This window comes from Chrysemys picta, chromosome 10, assembly GCF_011386835.1.
Source record: "Chrysemys picta bellii isolate R12L10 chromosome 10, ASM1138683v2, whole genome shotgun sequence".
Taxonomy (NCBI): domain Eukaryota; kingdom Metazoa; phylum Chordata; order Testudines; family Emydidae; genus Chrysemys; species Chrysemys picta.
In genome coordinates, this window is record NC_088800.1 from 6,254,521 (window position 1) to 6,274,399 (window position 19,879).

The window sequence follows — 19,879 nt, forward strand, 5'->3', positions numbered from 1 at the left end:
CATAAGAGGCTGTACAAATAGCAAAATGAAAGCCTTTGCTTGTAAATCTTTATTAATAGAAATACACATTCAGCTGCCTTTGGAAGGACAAGCAAACTCAGTAGTTGAAGACCCATGGCAAATCACACCAAATACGGGTTGCAGTGCCTTCCCCGTACCCTCACAACCATGTATTTCATAAATGTTTAAATGTCCTTTAAAGGAATTAAAAGATGAATGAATGCTGTGTTAAATTCTCAGTGTCGGCCCCAAGATATTCGATTCACTGTCAAATAGATGTGTATGTAGAAGTGACACAGTGTATAAGTTATGGTGTAACTACCCTGAGGAAGCTGGCCATGCCCTTGTTTAGCCTTTCACACAGAAAGGCTCCTTTTAACACATTGAGGCCAGGTCCATGCTACAAACCTATATTGGTATGATGACGTCCCGCCCCTGAGCGACACGCAGTTATACTGACCTAACCCCATGTGTAGACAGTGCTGTGTCTATGACAGAGCATCTCCCACCTCTTGGGGAGGTGGATTAACGAACTACACCGACAGGAGACGCTTGCCCGTTGGGATAGGTCTGTCTTCACTTAAGTGCTGCAGCTGCGCTGATGCAGTATTTTAAGAGTAGCCCTGCCCTTCGATAATGGTGAAAGTTCCTTAGGATGGTGTCTTTTTGCAGAATGCCTTCAGTGGCCGTTGGACCACTTCTCTGCAAAAAACCCACCTAAATGTTCTAGTGTTAACCTCAGAATAACAATCATTGGGGAAAAGGGTATTTCACATTGAAAATATAGCAACATGTTTTTTTTCTGGTGTTATGCTTTCGTAAAACAAAGCCATACAAACAGGGGGATGGAAATAAATTGATCGCTCTGGAATTAACTTGCACCAGGGTTACAGTGGGTGCTGGGGGAAAGAGGACTAGACTCAGCTGGGTCAATAGTGCAACTAACTGCTCTGTAGTCATGGTTACAATTAAGTTTATTTAAATCAGAGTTTAGTTAATTTCAGGGAAAATGCAAAGGGTCAGAGGGGGCTGAATCCTGGCAGATCAGGTTGGGGGTGTAGGAGTCATTTTAATCATGGCATCCTTTATTCAAAACAGCTCATTTTTAAGCAATGGGGGTTTCTTTGTTTAAAACAAATAAAATTACTTTTATAATTTACCTAAGGCATAAACCTGAAACATCACTTGCCTCCCATTTGCTGAGATCTGGTACACAATACCCAAATGGTCCCTAACTTATTAGGCCCCCAACACAGCACCCCAAAAGCAAATGGCCTGGCATGCAGACTCCTTAGCTGCAGCCTTCTGCATTGAGGGAATAGGAAAACAGGTGCTTGCTTCCTTCTCAACAGGGTTTGAGCCAAGCACTTACACCACCATTCCCAAAAAGGAGCGGACAAGGGGCTGGCCTCCCTATGGTAGTAGAAGGAAGGTTGTGGGATCATCTCAAGAGAGGCCTGCTTTACCTCTGCATTTCCTGGTGGAATTCTAATTTTTGTGGGCTACTGGGGGAAGAATAGCAGGGAATGGAACCTCACCCCTACACTGCCTGGTTTTCCAGTGTCTGAGTTGGGGCATTTAAATTCTCACCGTCTGGAAGGGCAGAGTTAGTGACCACAAGGCCGTGTGAAGTAGCAGCTATGTCAACTGGTGAGGAAAATTTGAATGAGTAGGTAGCTCCCACTACTGACTGGCTAGGACGTATGTAGCTAGACAGGGGCTGCTGGACACCACTATGTATTTCTATTCCATGGGGGAAGAGATTAAGCCTTCCTATCGTACATGCGTTAAGAACAAGCTGGTGGTGTCCAATGCTGACACTAGTTGCTCCCAGGTTTAAATGTATCAGCAAAAGCCTGCTGAAAAAAAGCAGACCTAGCACTGACCATTAATAAATCCATTTCTCAGCTCCTCCGGCCACTCCTAGTCAGTTTCACATAGCATGGAGTGGATGGTCTGAAATATTCTATCCCAGCATCACAAGCCTTATCTGCATTCAATATCTGAAAGCAAATATCCAGTTAGAGCTGCTCAGTTTTTTGCAAATAGGATTTCTTTTTATAATATGGTAACTGATGGGAAACACGTTTAAATATTGCCATTGTTCAACATTAAGTGCCATGCGTATATGATTGAAGAGGAACTCAATACAGTGTATGGGAATGCTATCTGAAGAGTCACTATGAAATCTAACATGATCATTTAGCTGTAGAAAATCCTTTCCATTATTACAATAGGTAAAATTGTAAGAATCAGAGGGTCCTGTCATTAAGATAAGTTAGGTCTAGGAAAGCATTGTAGTCCCTGTTTTACTTCATCTTTCTCTTTTTTGATCCAAGGTGCTGCCTCCTTTGCTTGTAGAGGTGACGCAAGTTTATAAACACACCTGAAAAGAGAAATAATTGTTTGGGCAGAACTGAAAATCACTGCAGATTACTTATGCCAGATAACTGCACTGAGTTAAAAATTATTTCGGATTTTCTTCTCACGTATGGACATAAAACTATGAAAGCTAAAGACAAATGAGTCCTTGCTGGGGTAGGGTTAAGACGGCAACAACCCACACTGTTTGTTATTGTAGGGTTGCTTAGAAGTTCTGGTTGTCACCCTTTAGGGGTAGCGGTATTGAAGATGGAGGGAGGGGGAAATAATTCTAGAATCTTGTGATAGCTTGCGAGAAAAAGTGTCACAAACCTAAACAGTCCACATCAGACTAAACAATAGAAACAAGGTTGGTGTCATTTAAGTCTTTTTTTTAAATCAGATGGAATGAAGTTTGGAGTTCAAAATTTTCATTTAAAAATCATGGGCTAGATTCTGTATTCCTCTGACTTCAATGAGACTTTTGGATCCACAGAGATGTAGACTCAACCTGCACACAGTTGAGCCTACATCTACACTTTTATCATTGGTCCACTAATAATAGAGAACAAACAATTGTAGCTGATCAGTTAAACATTAAACTACTGTTAAAAAAAACAAAAACCTCCTATGAAGCTCTTCAGGGAACTGCTTCTTCATATTCCATTAGTATCAGTGTATGTTGGTTAACATCTGTGTAGTTTTGAACTACACAAAGAATCCAGCAAAATCCTGCAGAAGTCCACACTTTTACCCAATGATACTGATATAATAATTGTAATATTTTGGCCTCTGATATGCTTCAAGGTGATCTGTTATTGAGGTCTCCTTTTGGGTTAACCTGTGCAATTCACTACAAGTATGATGACAGTTTAAGCTCAGTCAAATTGGTACAACAATGACCTATCAGATATGATAATTTAAAGTTGCAATCTGTTACTCCTTTTTTGTACATAACTGACTTGGTATTTCAACAGGAGAGAAATACAATGAAACAACAATAAAAACTTACCTAAAAATAACATTATAAGGTAGATTTGAAGAAAGAACGAAAATTTGATTGTCATGCTCATCGGATATGGCAGCGTGAAACTAAACTTCCCTGTTTCACTGACGATTGGAATGGCCTGAATCAGAGACACAGCTGAAAGCAGAAGGCCAAGAAGATTACAGGCAAAGTACAAAGGACAAGGTAAACTCTAGAGCTGGTCAAAAAACGAAGCTTCTCAAAGTTGTTCCCTTTTAATGGTAAAATATTTTGATACTTTCTGACCAGCTCTTGTAACCTAGAGAGACTTCAGCATAAAACTAGTTTTAAGTGGCATCTTTAAACACACTTGCACCTAAGTCATGATATTTTCCTAGTTTTGTTTGTTGGTATTGGCGGGCAATGCTATGAATCCACCCATAGCAGCAAGATATTAACCTTACTGGCTAAGTTCAGTGCACTCTGCTGTTTCTTCCTCTCACTACAAAGAAAGTCAACCCAGAGAACCGAAGAAAAGCAACAACCCAAACGAGAGGGAAAAATGTAGAAGTCAAAACAAACTTATTCAACATTTCATTTTGAAACTAACCATCAAAATGTTGCTTCAAAACTAGCAGTTTTGTTTTGAAACTTTGTGTTTGATCGGAATGAAATTATTTTGGTTTTGTCAAAAAAAAAAAAACTGATTTGGGTTCAAAATAAACTAATTGTTTTCAGGTTTTTCAATTCCACCATCGAAACCAAAGTATGAGTTACTCTCTCATCTCTATGCAGAGCAGCATGATCTACAAGGCTGTGTTTTTGAGGCTTACCTTCTGCCAAGGTGCCTAAAGGATAGAGAGGAATCCAGATGGTATATCGGATCCAAGTTAGTAATTTCCATTCTATATCAATGCAGGAAAGCATGTAGAATGGATACCTAGAATAACATTCAAAGTTTGAAAGACAGACATTACTTAAAAATTTAACTTTCCACTTAAGTTACAATATTGTGCATAATCACTGTATGATGTCATGAATGTCAAATATTCATGATAAACATGATAAATTCGTTTAACTATTGTCTTAATTGTAAATAATGATTAAGAATATTAAAAAGGGACTGTTTCATATGGAGCTGCAGCAGGTATGTTTTTCCTCTCACAGCTTACAGTACTAGACTGTATGAAGTGGGTATTCACCCACAAAAGCTTATGCTCCAATACATCTGTTAGTCTTAAAGGTGCCACAGGACCCTCTGTTGCTTTTTACAGATCCAGACTAACACGGCTACCCCTCTGATACAGTACTAGACTTATTATCCTGGCAACCTGGATAGGTTTAACTGCCTGCTTTCTTCAAAATATTTCAATTTAGATCCCCAAAAATGAATAGAATACAATGTACATCTCTACCCCGATATAACGCGCCTGATATAACACGAATTCGGATATAACGCGGTAAAGCAATGCTCCGGCGGATCAAAGCAAGTTCAATATAACGCGGTTTCACCTATAATGAGGTAAGATTTTTTGGCTCCCGAGGACAGCGTTATATCGAGGTAGAGGTGTAGCTGGTCTGACAAACACCAGAAATTCCAGGATCCATCAAATTCTTTAGCCAAAGGTTTGAATTTCCTGTGGAAAGCGACATGAAAATGAGATTTCCCTACCAAGGGCTGGAAATGGGTAGAGGAACATAGCAGCAAGTTTTCCCAGACATGGAGCAACATCGGCTCTCGCATCTCACATTGGAATCAGGCCCAGACTCTGCCAGATACAGGAAGCTAGCAAGACAGTTATGCTGTGACAAATCTGAGTCCCAAGGAACGTTTTACCAGCAGGGGCTATAATGCGAATGCCACAGGGTGTTTCTTAATGGCAAAATCAAAATTATTTGAACGCAAAGGCTGTTTTCCAGTAGAGCCCTGGCAGTCCAGGCATGACAAAGGAAAATCCCAACAAACCTGAATAGCTCGATAATACTCCAGCAGTAAAATACAAAGAACACCACCGCTTTGCTTTGCATTTCCTCCACATTTCCAAGGACAATAAACAAGACAAAATTTCTTCCAAGGACCTGTTTAACAAACCCCAACACATCCATGTAAGTATACTGAACATATACCAATGCGGCACAGTCAGAGGGCAACAGTGAGCCCCACCACTAGAAATACACAGCACGGGCTCCTTTAGAGCCCTGGGCACATTAGTGGTGCTGGAAGACCAGGGCATGTGCCTCTGGAGCTGAGCTATGGGCTGGGGAAGTGCTTCCTAAGCCTGTAGTCCTTGTACACACTGACCAGCTGTATTAGGGGCCAACCCAGAAGCAGAGAGAGAAGGTGGCCACATCTTTTGCAGTGCAGTGTGTTTGCTGTGGGAAGTTGAGCTGGTCCAAGTGCATGAGGATCCCCCACCCCGCTGTTCTTGTCTTTGCCCCAACTCCTTGTCTCGTCAGACAACCCAAGAAGGTAGCCTACGAACCCAGGCTAGGAAGCATGGATTCCTACCAATGGGGCAAAAGATATCCCTGGGGTAAGTCCAAATTGATGCCATTTCCTCCTCAACCCCCCCCCCCCGCTTTTTTTTAAGCAGTCATGTCTAAGACTATCACAATATAAACTGTAATAACCTGGGGTGCGAGGAATCTTAAAATATTACCTGGAGTAAAGAAGGTATAAGTGGTGACCTGACGATTCCTACTAGTGAATTCAGGATCTCTATAAATGCGAGCGTCTGACAGAAATACATCATGTCAGCAATGGTGTGAAATGTATCATAGAAGGAATCTATCAGAAACAAAAGACTGCTTTAAGGCATCTGAATTTGCCTGCTGGTAGAAGCCAGCTTAACTACACAGTCCCCAACATATACTAACTCACTCAAATATTTTAGAACTAGATTTGTGTTGGGAAAATGTAGTCTTCAGCCTTGTATGTAAAGCCGATATGCAGGCTAGTGTGAAGTTAGAGTAAAAGCCTTAAAAACGTTACCCGATCAAAGCAAAGTCCTATGCTGAAAGTATCACAGAATCATAGGGTTAGAAGGGACCGCAAGGGTCATCTAGTCTAACCCCCAATGCAAGGACAATTAGAGCCATTTCAGTAAATAATATGGAAAAAAAAGAGGGTTGTGCTGTGGATTAACAGAATGGACAACTGGATCTTTTAGTAAAATAACATTCGAGCCAATCCATTTTTAGTAATACTGGCTCTCTGAAGGTAAGAAACGTCTGTCTCGAGTGTGAGGTAGTGTAGTTGTAGCCATGTCGGTTCCAGGACAATACAGACACAAGGTGGGTGAGAAAATATATTTTACTGGACCACCTTCTGTTGATGACAGAGACAAGCTTTCAAGCCACACAGAGCTTGTCTCTCTCACCAACAGAAGACAGTCCAATAAAAGATATTACCTCGCCCACCTTGCCTAGAGTGAGACATTTTTCATCCGCCCCCCTGCCACGCAGTTCCTTTTTTTAAATTAAAATTTAGCATTTACAGATTACAGCAAATATTACCGATGCCCATAAATCACAGGATCTGTAACTATTTACAGGTCCTGTCCTTAACGTTATGACAACTTTTGGGCGGCTTTTGTTGTGCATTTCAATGAAGTATTTACAGTTTCATGTGGCTTAATTTAGATGTCATGGTTTAGAAATTACTGCAAAGGGTGAAAGGAGGAAGAAATAGCATGGATAAAATAGTGCTTATTACTTGCCTTTTCCTAAGATAAACAGGCGAACTGTCATATTCACAAAAATCCAGGAGAACCCCAAAAACTGCACAAGATTATACATGAACAAATATCCTCTCTTCAGCTGTCTGAAAGCTACAATCAATGTTAAACAATCATATTAGCAAAAGGCAACAGCATTCCTATTTTGTGCAACTGGCTTTCGGTGGTGAGGTGGGTTAGTGAGTTAGCCTTTCAAATCTGAAGATGGATTACAAGAGAAAACAAGGTTTCACTCTATTCCGGACAATACAGGACCACCAAACAATTTGCCATGTGGACTCAAGAAAAACAGCACTGGAATAACAGGAGTGCTGCACCTATCTCAGCTTGGGCTGGGCTTTCACGTCCCCTGCTTGCACTATTGATGACAAAAATTACCAAATCCCCTATGAAACAGTAGTGTGGTTTTATTAAGCTTGTAAGTAGTTATATACATAATAAAGTGCTGTATGCTAGTTTTACAGAGACAACACGTCTATCAACACTACCGTGATAGCATCGTAAGTACTTAAGTGCGTGCTTACAGCGGTAATATTTTGCCTGTGATGTGCATAAGCAAACTATTGTCACTATCTTATCCACCAAATCAACCTTACTAATTTAAAGATACAGTCACTTACGGTCTTTAGGGACTCTGGATTCAATTCTGATTTTGTTAATCCTCTCTTCTTCTTCCTAAAAATTATGGATAAAGTTTTAAAGGATGTTAATGTAGTATTTCAATACAGTAATGAGCAGCTAATATTTAGTTAACTGTTCTGCTGCAAAGCTAGTGGGGTTTTAGACTCCGCTAATATCCTCTTAGTAGACTAATGTGTTACATTTTTCACCTAGGCAAAAAGCTGTGCAAATTCTTCATTGTCAGGAAAGAGTGTTACTGCAACAGCTAATGGTTGTCTAACCAGCTATGCGACCTCCATTATATATTTTCATCTAATGAATATGTTTTTTGCTGTGAAAACTGCCATTTTCCATGTTAATTCTTGATCATTCCACCACTCAAAACTGTTCCTTTTCTTATGAAAGTGTGAAATCATCCTCTGGCTCTCTTCAGACCATTTAACACCCACTCACCAATTGTTAACTCCTGGGAAGAAGTAAAGTCACTCTGGATTGCCATATAAATCAAAACAGCCCTTTGCAATATCCTGTGTAACTTACATAGTCATTAGGAGGTAAGAAATAGACTTGTCCTTCTGACCATGGGGCAGCGTTTGTTGTAGAACTGACACCACTCACACTTTGCATGGGTGTTTGCGTCCTTTCCAAGGGGGATTGTTATTTCTTTGCTAACCATTGTGAATGCAGTAGAGAGCATCTGAATTACCACGTAGCTGAATGTAAAGATAGGGCCAGCCTGGTGGTTCAGGGGGCTGCTTCTGGACACTCCACCTAGAAATCCTCATTTTAGAAACAACCTCGGGCCTCTTGCTTTTCACAAAAGCAAGGTTGGGGTGTTTTAGAAAGGGAGTCTCTCTTGGTCTTTGACTGGAGGAAACAGCACACACTAGCTAGGACAGAGGTGCTCAAACTGTGGTCCAGTCCGGGAGCTCCATTCAGGTGGTCCGCGGATAGTTTCCTCTAAGGTGCGCGCCTGGGCGGCCGTACACAAGAGAATGAAGGGCCACCCACATAATTAGTGGGGCCGTGCAGGCGTGGCTGCACTAATTAGGTGAGTGGACTCTGGAGAAGATGCACATGTAAGGTGAGGTGGTGGCCTTGGGGGGAATAGAGGGTAGGTGGGAGGGGACCGTGGGGTGGGAGGAATTTGGGATGTGCAGGGCTGCGGTGGCTAGAGAAAGAGGCGACTTTCCCCAGCTCCAGAGCTGCGGCTGCGAGGGAGAGACGGCCGGGCTTCCCAGCCCCAGCGCGGGGGCTGCTGCAGTGGGGGAGAGAGGGCACATCCATCGCACTAGAAAGGTAAGACTACTGATATTAAAATATGAGTTGGGTGCTTTTATTTGTAGAACAAAAAAAACATTAATTTTTTTTTATACAGTGCTTTTATCCAAAGCGCTTTACAGTAGTTAGCTAACGGTACACACAACATTTGGAAAGATCATTAAGTGGTCCGTTGAGACCCTCAGCAATTTTCAAGTGCTCCGCGAAATAAAAAAAGTTTGAGAACCACTGGCCTAGGGGATAATAACCTGCCAAGTTCAGAGCCAGAGCCAGATCCATTTGGGAGCATTCTGATTTGGGGCCAACTCGAATAACAATATAAGCAAAAGGCGAGCACGTGCTTGAGACAGTCTCGTTTAAGGAGAGCAGAGGCAGGCTGTCTCTCAGGCAAGGCACCTCAACTTTTGGAGACCCTGGTTTGTAAGTAGGCAAGATAGCTTGAGCCCTCTGCCAACATCAGCTATCCCATGGATTTCAGCTTATTTAGACTGTGAGCTCTTCAGGGCAAAGACCATCCATGTATGTTTATATAACGTCTAGCACAATGGGACCCTGATCCAGACTGGGGCCTCTGTGCATAACTTACAGATAATGCTCATTTTAAACCAAACACCTCACCTAGCAGTGCCTCCCCTTTTAGTTACAGGTCTTTATACTGAATCCGTTTATTATTGTTTCATTTGGATCTTGCCTCCAGCACACTAGACAGAACTCCAAATAAATATAAATACGTTAACTCAATGGCAAAAGTCTATGTATTTCTTTGGACATGCGCTCTTAGCTGCTTATTTCAACTGCTCCGAAAGCGCAGGGAGTACTGACCTTTGCTTTGAGTTCCATTTCAGCATCTGACTCATCTAGCCAGCGATCAAAATCAGGCGCTAGGAACAACGGGCGCCGCTCCTGTTTGGTGAGTCTTTCCCACCAGTTGCTTTCTTTTTTCTGCACAGTGATGTTCAACTGCCTTTGAGTCACTTTGTACACCAGCTGCAGGAGACACAATGTGGGGTAGACACAAGAACGTGCCTCATTAGAACTGGGGCCCACATGACAAGAATGTTTTTGATTCAACCAGGGCTGGTGAAAGGTTCTGTATTGATAGCTCTGGAGAGCAAAGTCCTCTATCGTCGATATACGTACAACACGGGCAGCAGCAGTGCGGCTTAGTCGTGCTGCCCCAACCCTGACGTAGAGGGGTTGTGTCTAAGGATTTGTCTACATGCCAGTCACGGGGAGTGAGCAGCTTGTGCAGACAAACCTGAGCTAGTTTTCCTCCAGCTAGCTCGGGTGGGGTAGCAGGAAGCCACAGAACGCTGGGTAACCACTCAAGCAGCCGGCCCCCACGGAAGCCCAGGCTCCTGCAGCTTCACGGCTCTGGGGCCGGAGCTAGCTAGATTAAAACGAGCGCGTTGGCGTCTGCGTGAGTGGCGATCATGCCCCCACGGCAGGAGCGATATACCGTAAGGGGGAGAAGGCAGTTCGGTATCCACAGCCACATTCAGCGCCTGCTGCCTCTGCGGTACCTGCCTATCAAGGAGGCCAGCTGCCGGGGGGGGTGGTTTTGGGGATGGTCTAGCTGGCAGTAGCCTGGTTTCACAAGACCCCCCCCCCCCCCCAGCTCATTTCACACAGGCCACTAAAAGGCCATTGGAGCCGTGGTCTCCAACCTTTTTAAGTGCAAGATCACTTTTTGAATTTGAGTGCAACCCAGCATCTACCTCAAAGGAAATGTAGAAATAACAGTAATCACACAAATCCAAACACCCTTGCCCTGCCCCCTGCCCCGAGGCCATGTCCCTACCCTGCTCACACCATCCCCCCTCCCTCCGTTGCTTGCTCTCCCCCACTCTCACCAGGCTGGGACAGGGGACTGGGCAGTGGGAAGGGGTGCAGGCTCTGGGCTGGGGCCGGGGGGTTTGGAGTGTGGGAGGGGCTCCAGGATGAGCCTGGGGCAGGGGTACAGGAGGGGGTGCGGGGTGCAGGCTCTGGAGGGAGTTTGGGTGCAGGGGGCTCAAGACTGGGGCAGGGAGTTGGGGTGCAGGCGGGGGTGCAGGGTGCAGGCTCTGGGAGGGCATTTGGGTGTGGGGAGGGGGGGCTGGGGGAAGGCATTGGGGTGCAGGAGGGGTTTGGTGTGCGGGCTCCGGCCAAGCGCTGCTTACCTCAGACAGCTCCCAGGCAGCGGCGCAGCAGGGCTAAGGCAGGCTCCCTGCCTGCCCTCGCCCCACGCCGCTCCCGGACGTGGCCACCATGTCCGGCAGCAGTTCCTGGAGATGGGGGGTTTGGGGGGAGGGGCAGACGGCTCCTCACACTGCCTTGTCTGCAGGCACTGCCCCCGCAGCTCCCATTGGCCGGGAACTGGCATAGCTTGTTTCACTCATGGGGGGTGGTTTTACTATACCATAACTTTGCCAGAAATAGCTGCGTCCACACTGGGAGTGCTTCACTGATACAGGACTACAGCTATACTATACGAGCAAAGCGCTCCTACTATACCAGTCAAAGCATCGTTTTGTAGCTGTAACTGAATCTATGCTATGGACTTTGGCTGGCACAGCTGTGCTGGTCAAGGGGGTTCCAGCACCTCTGTGACCTCATCTGCAGCAATATGGCCTCAGAGGCCACCTCTCCCTGTGGGCTGTACCACTGCAGATGAGATCACTGGAGCTCCCTGGTATAGGTGGGGCTTTTTTGGGGTTTTGTTTTTTGGTAATATAGAAACAAATGGAACAATCATCCCTTAAAGCAGAAAAAGCAGGAGCAGTGCTGGAGTACTTGCCAGCCAGCCAGCCAGCCAATTCTCCCCTCCTGACACTGACCATCTCTGGTTAGATTTCCATGCTGTCTAGTAATATGACACTCAAGATGCCACTTCTGTTGGGAGCCATAGCTCGCTCTCCAGTCCTGGCCTCAGATTACCCGAACAGCCTGCCAGCACGTTGTTTGGTCTTTATCAGAGATTTTAAACACATGTCAAGTCTCCTAGGGAAAAGACACTGCTATGCATTGGCAAGGAGGCTGTGCAGGTGCACAAATACAGCAGGACGTGCTCAGAATGATTTGGGGTTAGACCAGGGGTTGGCAACCTTTCAGGAGTGGTGTGCCAAGTCTTCATTTATTCTCTCTAATGTAAGGTTTCGCGTGCCAGTAATACATTGTAACGTTTTTAGAAGGTCTCTTTCTATAAGTCTATAATATATAACTAAACTATTGTTGTATGTAAAGTAAATAAAGTTTTTAAAATGTTTAAGAAGCTTCATTTAAAATTAAATTAAAATGCAGAGCCCCCCGGACCAATGTCCAGGACCTGGGCAGTGTGAGTGCCACTGAACATCACCTCGTGTGTCGCCTTCGGTACACGTGCCATAGACTGCCTACCCCTGGGTTAGACTAATGACTGGCCCCCACATAGACCTGTGCCAATTTAACCAAATCAGTTTGCTAAAGCCAATGTCATTATTTCGATGCAGTTCTGTGAGTGGACGCTTATTTCGGAATAGAAGCGGCTAGAAGCTAGTAGCCAACTGACTTTATTTAAATATATCAACACTTTTTTTTATTTTGCACTAAGAGTACTCAGGCACCACAATAACTAACTAGATCGATTTTAATTCTTACCTTTTGTTATTTTGTTGCAAATCTTTGGGTAGACAAGGCCTGGCACTCTGATTATAGTGGAGTTTAAATCAAAGAACTTTTGCTTCTTTTACTGCAAAGCTTCACTTCTCTATTGATGGGTTGGCAATTCCCTCGGAATTCAGCCATTTACCTCTCCAGAGAGGAGTTAAATTCTGCATTTCAACTCCTCTCCTTTCTTCTCTGCTCAGCGAGATGGGAAGGGAAGTTCTATCTGCCCCAAGGAAGGAAGGATTAGGCAGAATTTCCCAGATTTACTGCAGCTATTCCTAGTGGGCAAATAAAACGAGCCAGGACAAGTCTTGCTACAGCTGCTGCCCACTGAGGGTGAAGATCAGTTCTGTAGGACCCCCTGTGACTAAAAGGACAGGCAGATCTTGGAGGGCCAGGAAGGGTCAATCTTACCAGTTAGGCTCTCTCCTGTTCTAAGACAGGAAATAAGACAGCGCTTCACAGTAAGAGAGTTGCACCACGTTCGTGCTGGGATTCTGAGTAATTCGTACAAGCAATGAGAGCACGTGTCAAGATTTTTAGCAAGGTCACAGAATATGTAAGAAGTGCTATTGATTTATTTCAGGGAGGCTGCACTTCACATGTGCTAACTTAACAGTGGATGGTATTTCCCCCAACCTGGGATGTTTCGTTCAGAAAAACTGCTAGATTCTCTGCTATTTTTCTGCTCCAGTAAATTTTTAAGCTACCCACCACTCTCTTCTGTAATTAAATGAAAGCCATGTTCCCGTAAACCCATATTTATGAGAGCAGTGTGAGATCTGTGTGAGTAAAGGTTGCGGAATCAGGCTCAAAGACGGGGTATTGAACATGTACAGCATTTAGAACTTCAAACCTTAGTAAAATCATCCGTTATCGCATCGGGAAGCAAAGCAACTATCCGAAATAGCATCCCAGGAGATTTAAAGCATATCTATTTCCTTTGGGGTTTTTTTTTTAAACAGGAATACTTTTCTTTTGTAAAACATACAAGGAAAAAATACCTACTTGGGGCTTGACCGGTTCTAGAAACGCAAGCTGAAATTCATAGACGTTGTCCCCCTTGGCACCATGACCCTGGGCTAAAAGAAAAGGAACAACAATCAGTGTAAAGATCCTGAAGAGTCCCCCCACCACCGCACACCGTCTGCAAAATGCACTGTAAACAAACACTGAATCATTATATTTACAAAGTGCCCTCCCCCGCCCCAATGTGCTGCATGATCCAACTATTTAAGAATGAACATGCAAAGACAGCGTCACGGATTTTTAGAATTTCATTCGCTTTTAACCAAGTGACATTTTAAAAACGCGCTGGGTGCCTTATGGGGGGGGTCGACATCTGCTATAACAGAGAATAGTGCTGGAAAAGGACCTTCCTGTGAGGCAGGAATGGATGAGGCTCCGGGAGGAGCAAGTTCCACCCAACGGGAGCGATCTCAGCAAAGGATCAGCTGCCCAACTTAAGATGCAATGGTGAAATCCCTAAAACATCAGTGATGACAGAGCGCAAATACGCACCAGGATTCATCCGTCTCCTACAAAGCCAGGTCCTGCCCCATGAAATCCTCTGAAAGCCAGCAGGCTCTTCAAAAAATATGCCATTTTAAAGGGTGCCATTGTAAAATAATCCTGTCCATATAAAGCACGATACAATCTAAGCCAACACATTACCTTTTTACCATAGGCTTCAGGGCCACAAGAGTGGTATACAGCCTCAAGGATGCAGTATGAAAGATACATAGTAGATTCCTAATGCAAAAAAGGCAACAGTATGTTCCTAGCACTAACCTGACAAGCAAAACAGCAAACTCGGTCCCTTAAGGTTGAACGGCTCAGTCAAAACAAAACAAAAAACCTTTACAAAGGAATCTATTTACCTTTCAAATTGAAATTTAGTTCCTGGTCCAAAACCTGATAGTATTTGCACACAAGGTCTTTGTGACAGCAATACTGCTTTCAGTGGAAAATCATGGAAAATCAGCTAACATCTTTAAATGTGGTGCATAGTTGGTTTTTTGTTTGTTTTTTTTTTAATTAAATATGATCTTCTACAAAGAGTGGTGATCCTATCAACTACTACAGCTAGACCTAGAACATTTAACTGAAACTCAATACCACCAACTCCAGCTGTATTGTGTTACACTTCCACCTAAAAGCTCCTCTGGGCGAGTGTAGGGGTCCAGGATTGGGGCCTAAATCATTATGACCAAGAAAAGAAATTAGAGAAGTTGTGGCCAGTAATCCCTTGGCAATCCTACCCTCTGTCCAGCTAGGCTGCATGTCTGCATGTCGCTAGGAGTCCACCCCCGTGCAGAGGGGTCAGGAATGCTATTACCTTTAAAACCAATGTAGTCACCTACCTTTGAAATGAAGCACGTTATCCGTAATGGTGATCTCGGGGCTCTGAGGAAAGAGAGGATGTTTTAGGTGGCAGGCGTGTACCCGTTCCAAACAAACTGTTTAACGCCAGGATAGTGGCAATTGAGGGGGATTCAGAATCTGACCCAGAAAAGCCTGGGAGCTTCAAGCAGCAAAGTACACAGGTTCCAGTTGCACTGTGGTGCTCCAGCCTTTTTCTTGGCGCCAAATGCCTAATGCACCTGGCATGAGATGGGGGAACTGTAGTTAGGAGGGAGTCTCCCTGGGCTGTATACCCCATGCATGGGACGGGGCGGCCCTGTACAAGGAGAGGAGGGTCTCCCTGGGCTGTATGCGGTGCATGGGACAGGGGTGCTGTAGAGCATGGTGGGGTGTCTCCCTGGGCTGTACACACCATGCCCGGGGCAAGGGCATTGCACAGTAGGGAAGGAGCGTCTCCCTGGGCTGTATACCCCATGCACGGGATGGGGGCTCTGTGCAGCGGGGTGGGTGTCTCCCTGGGCTGTATACCCCATGCACGGGATGGGGGCTCTGTGCAGCGGGGTGGGTGTCTCCCTGGGCTGTATACCCCATGCACGGGACGGGGGCTCTGTGCGGTGGGGTGGGTGTCTCGCTGGGCTGTATACCCCATGCACGGGACGGGGGCTCTGTGCAGCGGGGTGGGTGTCTCCCTGGGCTGCATGCCCCGTGCACGGGCTAGGAGCGTCTCCCTGGGCTGTACACACACTGCATGCAACGGGGGCCCGGCGCGCGGCATTGGGGGCCCGGCGGTACCTGCACGTCGCTCAGCTCCACCCGCAGGTAGAGCTCGCTGTGCCGCTGCGCCCAGTGCACGTGCGGGGTCAGGCTCCGGCTCTGCATGATGGCGGCGGCCGGGACAGGCCGGGCTCCGACGGCTCCGCGCGGCGCCTGGCGAGGCCGAGGTGGCGGGCTGCCCGGGCCGCGGGGCGGAGCGAGTTCCCGGGCCGGTGCGCACGCGCCCGGGCGCTGACTCTTCCGGCAGTCGGGTGCCCGGGGGGCTGGGCCAAGCGAGGGCTTGGTAGGTGGTAGGTCCTAGCCTGTGTATGGTGCGGCTGGACCAGGGGTAGCACCGGTGCGTGGGGCAGCCGGGCCATGGGTGGCGCTGGTGCAGGTAGGCTAGGTAGTGCATGGGGCACCTGGGCCATGGCTAGCACCCGTTTGGCCGATGTCCATAGCAGATCACCCGTTTATTCACCAGCACATCCACCAATGTTATATATGCCATCATGTGCCAGCAATGCCCCTCTGCTATGTACATTGGCCAAACTGGACAGTCACTACACAAGAGGATAAATGGACACAAGTCAGAGATCAGGAATGGCAATACACAAAAACCTGTAGGAGAACACTTCAACCTCCCTGGCCACACACTAGCAGAGGTAAAGGTAGCCATCCTGCAGCAAAAAAACGTCAGGACCAGACTCCAAAGAGAAACTGCTGAGCTCCAGTTCATTTGCAAATTTGATGCCATCAGATCAGGATTAAACAAAGACTGTGAATGGCTATCCCACTACAGAAGCAGTTTCTCCTCCCTTGGTGTTCACACCTCAACTGCTAGCAGAGCACCTTACCCTCCCTGATTGAACTAACCTCGTTATCTCCATACTGATTCTTGCCAGCATATTTATACCTGCCTCTGGAAATTTCCATTACTTGCGTATGATGAAGTGGGCATTCACCCACGAAAGCTTATGCTCCAATACGGCTGTTAGTCTTAAAGGTGCCACAGGACCCTCTGTTGCTTTCTACAGATCCAGACTAACACGGCTACCCTTCTGATACTTGGCTAGCACCGAGCGATGCATGGTGTTGCTAGGTTGGGCAATGCACCAGTGCATGGTGCAGCGAGGCTAGGTACTGCACTAGGGTTTGGTGCAACCAGGCGACAGGTGTGACCTGTTCAGCCAGGCTAGGGATTGCAGCATCGATATGTGGAAGAGTGGGGCTATGGACAGCACCGGCGCTTGGTGCAGCAGCGGTGAGGGGTTGTACCACACCTGTTGCGTTGATGGCACTGATGCCCCAGGAGGAGGCTAACTGGATTGATGAGGTTTCTGGCTGCTCTGGCTCTGAAGTTGCTGAGGCCAGTTGTGCTGGGTGTCTGTGCAGAGTGCCATTCTGGCTCCGCTCAGGACTATGTGGCCACCCTGGGATTATCCCAGGTGATTTTTGGTTCCCCTGTCTGGCTCTGGTGACAACTTTTGACACTGTCTTTCATGACCTTCTCATAAACAAACTAGGGAAATGCAACCTAGATGGAGCTACTACAAGGTGGGTGCATAACTTGTTGGAAAACTGTTCCCCGAGAGCAGTTATCAATGGTTCACAGTCAAGCTGGAAGGGCATAATGAGTGGGGTCCCGCAGGGATCAGTTCTGGGTCTGGTTCTGTTAATATCTTAATTACCGATTTAGATAATGGCATACACCGTACTCTTATGAGGATGATACTAAGCTGGGAGGGGTTGCAAGTGCTTAGGAGGATAGGATTAAAATTCAAAATGCTCTGGACAAACTGAAGAAATCTGAAGTAAATAGGATGAAATTCAAAGTACTTCACTTAGGAAGGAACAATCAGTTGCACACATACAAAATGGGAAATGACTGCCTAGGAAGGAGTACTGCAGAAAGGGATCTGGGGATCATAGTGGACCACAAGCTAAATATGGATCAACAGTGTAACACTGTTACCAAAAAAGCTAACATCATTCTGGGATGTAGTAGCAGGAGTGTTGTAAGCACGACACGGAAGTAATTCTTCCGCTCTACTCTGCTCTGATTAGGCCTCAGCTGCAGTATTGTGTCCAATTCTGGCACCACATTTCAGGAAGGATGTGGACAAATTGGAGAGAGTCCAGAGAGGGTCAATAAAAATTATTAAAGGTCTAGAAAACATGACCTATGAGGGAAGATTGAAAAAATTGGGTTTGTTTAGTCTGGAAAAGAGAAGACATTACAGGGGACATAACAGTTTTCAAGTATGTAAAAGGTTGTTACAAGGAGGAGGAAGAAAATTTGTTGTTTTTTTTTAACCTCTGAGGACAGGACAAGAAACAATGGGCTTAAATTGCAGCAAGGGCGGTTTAGGTTGGACATTAGGAAAAACTTCCTGTCAGGGTGGTTAAGCACTGGAATAAATTGCATAGGGCAGTGTTTCCCAAACTTGGGACACCGCTTGTTTAGGGAAAGCCCCTGGCAGGCCGGGCTGTTTACCTGCCACGTCCACAGGTTCAGCCGATCGCAGCTCCCACTGCCCGCGGTTTGCTGCTCCAGGCCAATGGGGACTGCGGGAAGCGGTGCCCTTCCCTTTAACACCTGCCAAATATGCACCATTTAACTCCTAGGGTACAGGTTTAGTAGTACTAAAAATATTTGATGTTTGCATGGGACAGCTGAGAGGGATGGAAACGAAGCTGATTCTTAAAGACATTGTTGATTAAGCAGTGAAATTCCCCATAAATTAGGTGGAGGGGGTGGGGTAAATGCCCCACAAAATTCTGAAAACTGTGGAGCAAAGTAGATTGTGAGTGTCACAGTTTCAGGGTAACTGCACCTCCGTCTCCTCCCCGTGGGACACTCCAGGAATGCCCCATCAGGTTTCCAGCTGTCACCTGTCTCTGAGCTGGGACCTTTTGTCTCACTTCCTTCTGAATGGGGACTTGAAGTCTGCTCAGATACCTGCCTTACATTGGCTATCCCCCAGCAAGCCAGTCTGCTGAAAGACCAGTACCTGGCTGTACTCTTTTTATGGGTGCCCACAAGCTCTTTCTCAGCAAATTACATTTATTTTAAAGACAATAATAGTTCCTATATGCCTGCTAAAAGCTCACCAGAGGTAACCTATCAGTCTTATGGGGCCCTACTAAGCCAAAGACTTTTCAACCTTTCTGCAAGATCTGCGGACTCTCTGGGACAATCCTACTGTTTGCTGGATGAAAATGAACGCCCCGTGTCGGCTCAAGCTCAGCTTTTGATACCAAAAGTTCGTTCTTTGGCGTAGTTTCTGGAAAACCCAGTTTGACTAACTACCCCAGGGGCTGTGCTGCTCCTGAGTTGTTTACAGGCCTCAGGGTACTACGCCCCTTCCCTAACTAATGCCCCTGTTTGTAGTAAAAAGAACAGGAGTCCTTGTGACTAACACATTTATTTGAGCAAAAGCTTTCAGTAACCCGGGGCTTGTAAACAACTCCTATCCTCAGAGGTTAAGTTGTCTCTTTTCCAAGCTGAAAAGTCCCAATCTGGAATGGCTTCCATATGAGGAGAGCTTAATCATACCCATCATCATTTTTTGTTGCCCCTTTCCAAGTCCAATATATCCTTTTTTCCTTTTTTTTTTTTGAGATGGGGCGAAAACATCTGCACACAGTATTCAAGATGTGGGTGTACCCTGGATTTATATAGCCGCAACATGATATTTTCTCTTATTATCGATCCCTTTCTTAAGGATTCCCAACACCCTGCTCGCTTTTTTTGCACATTGGGTGGAGGTTTTCAGAGGACGCTCCACAATGACTCCCTTTCTGGAGGGGCAGCAGCTCATTGAGACCCCGGCATTGTAGATGTAGACTTGGGGTGCTGCGGTCTGTCTGTTTGATTTGGATCATTCTTATTTTTTAATCATTTTCTCTGGTGTCTGGACCTTGACCAGGACATTTGGCCCTGGACAAAAGATCCGGGGCTACCCCTGCTTTGGGGGTGTCCCTGTCCCCAGGCCCAGGCTGAGTGGGCCCGGACCCTCACTGGGCGGGAGGCCCGGGCAGGGGCGGCGCCGCCTGAGGGGGACGCGAAGGGGGGCGCGCTGCACACCGGCAGCGCCTCCTCCCTCCCTGCCGGGGGCAGTGTCCCGGCTCGGCCGCGCGGGGCGGCTCTGGGCGGGCCGGGCTGGGC

The 19,879-nt window shown here is 46.1% G+C and overlaps 1 protein-coding gene across 2 annotated transcripts; it reads right to left on the reverse strand.

Moving 5' to 3' along the window:
• Positions 1–34: 34 nt before the first annotated feature.
• Positions 35–15,954, reverse strand: HACD3 (3-hydroxyacyl-CoA dehydratase 3). 2 transcript variants are annotated; one of them, XM_005305376.4, is made up of 11 exons: positions 15,748–15,954; positions 14,955–14,997; positions 13,600–13,673; positions 9,790–9,954; positions 7,686–7,740; positions 7,048–7,158; positions 5,989–6,116; positions 5,295–5,407; positions 4,162–4,268; positions 3,374–3,505; positions 35–2,386 (listed from the first exon to the last, which is right to left on the reverse strand). In XM_005305376.4, exons 1-11 carry the CDS (start codon positions 15,832–15,834, stop codon positions 2,310–2,312), a joined length of 1,092 nt encoding a protein of 363 aa, XP_005305433.1. In that variant the 5' UTR covers positions 15,835–15,954; the 3' UTR covers positions 35–2,309. The 2 variants fall into 2 exon arrangements, with proteins under 2 accessions (XP_005305433.1, XP_005305434.1); XM_005305377.4 differs by lacking the exon at positions 7,048–7,158 and having other exon boundaries at positions 15,748–15,948.
• Positions 15,955–19,879: the final 3,925 nt, after the last annotated feature.